The 4,664-nt window shown below is 56.9% G+C and overlaps 2 protein-coding genes across 2 annotated transcripts in view; both read right to left on the bottom strand.

Moving 5' to 3' along the window:
• The window catches only part of TCF4 (transcription factor 4), a gene marked incomplete in the record, with an annotated part of 169,706 nt that overhangs the window by 16,565 nt on the left and 148,477 nt on the right, over positions 1 to 4,664 (bottom strand). Inside the window, 4 exon segments of the mRNA XM_021381652.1 lie at positions 1,222 to 1,289; positions 2,149 to 2,281; positions 2,851 to 2,984; positions 3,089 to 3,194. Of these exon segments, the coding sequence (XP_021237327.1) occupies positions 1,222 to 1,289; positions 2,149 to 2,281; positions 2,851 to 2,984; positions 3,089 to 3,194 (441 nt within the window).
• Positions 3,594 to 4,664, bottom strand: part of LOC110390385 (leucine-rich repeat extensin-like protein 5) — a 1,775-nt gene continuing 704 nt past the window's right edge. The window contains exon 2 of the mRNA XM_021381653.1: positions 3,594 to 4,658. Within this exon, the coding sequence (XP_021237328.1) occupies positions 3,648 to 4,388 (741 nt within the window). The 5' untranslated portion in view covers positions 4,389 to 4,658 and the 3' untranslated portion in view covers positions 3,594 to 3,647. The remainder of the gene's footprint in view (positions 4,659 to 4,664) is intronic.

The raw sequence follows: 4,664 nt of genomic DNA on the forward strand, positions 1-4,664 counted from the left end.
GCACCCACCTTTGGCCAACGACCAGCACCCATCCCAGTCCAGAGAGCTGTGCCCAACCTCGGCCAGTGACCAGCACCCATCCTGGGCCAACCAGCAGGAGCCACCATCTGGCGATGCCGCCATCTGGCCATGCCGCCATCTTGCCGTGCCGCCATCTTGCCATCCATCTGCCCTCTCCCCAACCCCCGCCACCATCCCACGCTCTCTTGACCCCACGGCGCTCCACCAAAATCCGCGGCCAACCAATCCGAGCCGCCCGCCGCTGCCGCTGTCGAAACCTTCGCGTCGAGGGAGGGGGGGGGGGGTGGATGAAAAATGGAACAAGGAGAGCAATTAATTAATTAACGCCGAGGCAGAGGTGGGGGCCGCCGATGGAAACGTACCAAGGAGTGTAAGGGGCCTTCATAATTGGGAGATGATGACGCTTGACCTCCATTTCTAGACCAAACAGCTGTGCCTGCTAACAGCAAAATCGGAATTACCATTAGAACGGTGCAGAGGAAAACTCATTTGCATACTAATTATCAGTTTTTTTTGACTTTGGGGGGAGGTTGGGGGTCGAGGGGGTGGAAATCGGAGCGTGCGCCGAGCAACGGGGCCCAACTCTCGGGTTCGCGCCAATGGGGATCGCCCGGCACCGTCGGGTTGTGCAGAAAATCCACAAAAAGGACCAAAAAAAAAAAAACCAACGCCGGCAAACGAAGGGTTAAACACCAAAAAAAAGGGCAAAAAAAGGAGAAATCGTAACCACAATACCTGAGAGAGAAGGGGGAGAAGCGACGGGAGTTGAAGGATTTGATGGGAAGCTGGTGTTGGTGTGATCTGGAGAATAGATCTTTAATAAGAGACGATACAAGGGTTAATCGGAGGGCCACGGCCGACGGCTCGCCTCGTTATGCAAATTCGGATGGGCACGGGCGCCGGCTAATTAAGCGCTTCCTCGTTAGCACGTGGCGGAAAGCGGACATTTGCGCCGCGTGCTGCCCAGGGCTTGGCCAATGGAGCATCGAAGCGGATGCGAAAACGAAAGTGAAACCGAAAGCAAAAGAGGCTCTCATGAGAACTCAATGGAACCCACTGTGCCCAGAAAATAACCAACCGGGACCTTGCAGGTCCTGTTTGCTGCTCAATCTTCTCAACCTCCCGGGAGCCCAATTACCAACGGACGCTTGATAAAGCAAGGGCCAACAAATGGGGACTCCAAAAGGAAAAGGTCCTTACAGATGCGAGTGCTTTCCCCAGTGCGTCGCCCGTCTGCGAGCTGCCCGCCGCCCCGCTTCCTCGGTTGGCTGGAAAACAAGAGAAAGATGGCACACGTATTCATCTTTCAGGACCTGTCCAACCCAACCACCCCATGGCTGTGCCATCTGGAAGAATCCCATGTGTTCATCCTAGGGCTCTTTCACCTTAAAGGACCCTTCCAACCCAACCCATTTGATCATTTTAATGCTCTTTCACCTTCAAGGACCCTTACAACTGAACCATCCCATGGCTCAACGATCTGGAAAGATCCTTCCAACCCATGTGATCACCTTACGGCTCTTTCACCTTCAAGGACCCTTCCAACCCAACCCATTTGATCATTCCTTGGCTCTTTCATCTTCAAGGACCCTTCCGACCCAACCCATGTGATCATCCTATGGCTCTTCGACCTTTAAGGACCCTTCCAACCGAACCATCGCATGGCTCTGTGATCTGGAAGAATCCCTCCAACCCATTTCACCTTCAAGGACCCTTCCAACCCAACCCCTGTGATCATCCTATGGCACTGTGACCTTCAAGGACCCTTCCAACCCAACCATCCCAATGGCTCTGCCATCTGGAAGAATCCTTCCAACCCACGTGATCATCCTACGGCTCTTTCACCTTCAAGGACCCTTCCAACCCAACCCATGCGATCATCCCTCAGCTCCTTCACCTTCAAGAACCCTTCCAACCCATGCGATCATCCCTCAGCTCTTTCACCTTCAAGGACCCTTCCAACCCAACCACCCCACGGCTCTGCGATCTGGAAGAATCCCTCCAACCCATCTGATAATCCTACGGCTCTTTTACCTTCAAGGACCCTTCCAACCCCACCTGCAGTCCACTCCCTCCTAACCAAACTGCGTTCTTATGCAAATGAACCCCAATTATTCGCGCTCTCACCCATGATTCCGTCCGTCCCATTGGCCGGGGGGGTGCAGGACGAGGCGCTGTAGTGATTGGTGCCGCTGCGGTGGAAGGTGGACATCGGAGGAAGACTGGAGTTGATGTCTGCTGAGGAGTGGGATGGGTAGCTCTGCGGCAGGAAGGAGTTTGCTCATCTATCGCTCTGCCAGGACCTTGCCAACCCAACCATCCTCTGGGTCCGTCATCTTTCAGGACCTTTCCAACCCAACCATCCCATAGCTCTAGCATCTTTAAGGACGCTTCCAACCAATCACCCTGTCCCTCTTTGACCTGCCAGGACCCTCCCAACCCATTTGATAATTCAATCCCTCTTTCACCTTCAAGGACCCATCCAACGCAACCACCCCATGGCTCTCTCCTCTTTAAGGACCCTTCCAACCCAACTCAACCCAACCCAACCCAACCCAACCATCCTACGGCTCTTCCATCTTTAAGGACCCTTCCAACCCAACCGTCCCATGACTCTATGACCTGCAAGGACCCTCCCACCCCATCTGATCATCCTACAGCTCTTTCACCTTCAAGGACCCATCCAACCCAACCATCCCATGGCTCTACGATCTTTAAAGACCCATCCAACCCAACCCAACCCAACCACCGTAGGGCTCATCCACCTTGAAGGACCCACCCAACGCAACCGCCCTGCCCCTCTTTGCCCTGCCAGGACCCTCCCATTACCAGGCGCTCGTGCGGGTGGAGGCTGCAGTAGCTGCTGGACTGTGGGAGGTGCGAGGAGTTGCCCAGCATCCCCCCGTAACCGGGTTGGTTCATCCCACCGGACGAGCTCCACGGGTCACCGCTGTGATGCCCATCTACGGAACACACCGAGAGCGGCTCGAAGTTGGCGGGGGGGAGGCTAATTAATAATTTGATACTTTAATTAATGGAGATAAAAAGCCAGAAGCAGCGTCCGTACCTTGCATGAAGAAGGAGCTGGGGAAAGTGCTGGCTGCTGGTTTGGACGACGGGTAACCGGGGGAATCGCGGTTGTAGTCGGCAGTGCTGGCGGACGGGGCATAAACCTACGGGGGAAGAAAGAAAGAGAGATTCGGGGTCGCGGTGAGGACGGGGTCTGGGAGGACTTGGGGGTCTGGGAGGACTTGGGGGTCTGGGAGGACTTGGGGATCTCGGAGGACATGGTCTTGGAGGACTTGGGGGTCTGGTAGGACTTGGGGGTCTAGGGGGTCTTGGGGATCTTTGAGGATTTGGAGATGTTGGAGGACTTGGTCTTGGAGGACTTGGTTTTGAAGGACTTGGGGGTCTGGGAGGACTTGGGGGACTTGGAGGACTTGTGGATCTTGGAGAACTTGGGGATCTTGGAGGACTTGGTCTTGGAGGTCTTTGAAGACTTGGAGGACTTGGAGATGCTGAAGGACTTGGGGGTCTGGGAGGACTTGGGGGACTTGGAGGACTCATGGATCTTGGAGAACTTGGGGATCTTGGAGGACCTGGAGATGCTGAAGGACTTGGGGGTCTTAGAGGACTTGGGGGTCTTGGAGGACATGGAGATGTTGGAGGCCTTGGTCTTGGAGGTCTTGGGGGTCTTGGACGACTTGGGGATTTGGGAATCTTGGGGGTCTTGGAGGACTCGGAGATGCTGGAAGTCTTGGGGTCTCGGAGAACTTGGAGATGTTGCAGAACTTGGGGGTCTTAGAGGACTTTGGAGTCTTGGAGGACTTGGAGATGTTGGAGGACTTGGGGGTTTTAGAGGACTTGGGAGCCTTGGAGGACTTGGAGATGTTGGCGGACTTTGTCTTGGAGGACTTGGAGGACTCGGGGATCTTGGAGGTCTTGGGGATGCTGGAGGACTTGGTCTTGGAGGACTCAGGCATCATGATGGACGTGGAAATCTTGGAGGTGTCGGGGGTCTTGGAGAACTTGGGGATCTTGGAGGACTTGGGGGTCTTGGAGGACTTGGGGGTCTTGGAAGCACTGGGAGAACGCTGGCAGACACTGGGAGGCACTGGGAGCAACGGGAGGCACTGGGAAGACTGGAAGGCACTGGGAGGCACTGGGAGCACTGGGAGCACTGGGAGGTGCCGTGCGGGCAGGGGCGCGAGGCTTCCGGCGGGGAGGTGAGTTCCCACGGGACGGGACCCGGCCCACCATCCCCGCAGAGCGCCGCGACCGACGCCAACTGCCTGCAACGCGCGGGGCCGGGCCGGGACACGTGTCCTGCACCCATCAGGAGCCACGTGAAGCCCGGCTCCGTCCATCGCATCCTTGCAGAACGAAGCCGCCCCGCGGCCATCGGCACAGCAGCACCGTGCTGCTCCCAGCACCCAGCACCCAGCTGCACCGTGCTGCTCCCAGCACCCAGCACCCAGCTGCACCGCACTGCTCCTTGCACCCAGCACCCAGCTGCACTGCACTGCTCCTTGCACCCAGCACCCAGCTGCACCGTGCTGCTCCTTGCACCCAGCACCCAGCTGCACCGCACTGCTCCTTGCACCCAGCACCCAGCTGCACCACGCTGCTCCTTGCACCCAGCA

The sequence above is a fragment of the Numida meleagris genome, chromosome Z (genome assembly GCF_002078875.1).
Source record: "Numida meleagris isolate 19003 breed g44 Domestic line chromosome Z, NumMel1.0, whole genome shotgun sequence".
Taxonomy (NCBI): domain Eukaryota; kingdom Metazoa; phylum Chordata; class Aves; order Galliformes; family Numididae; genus Numida; species Numida meleagris.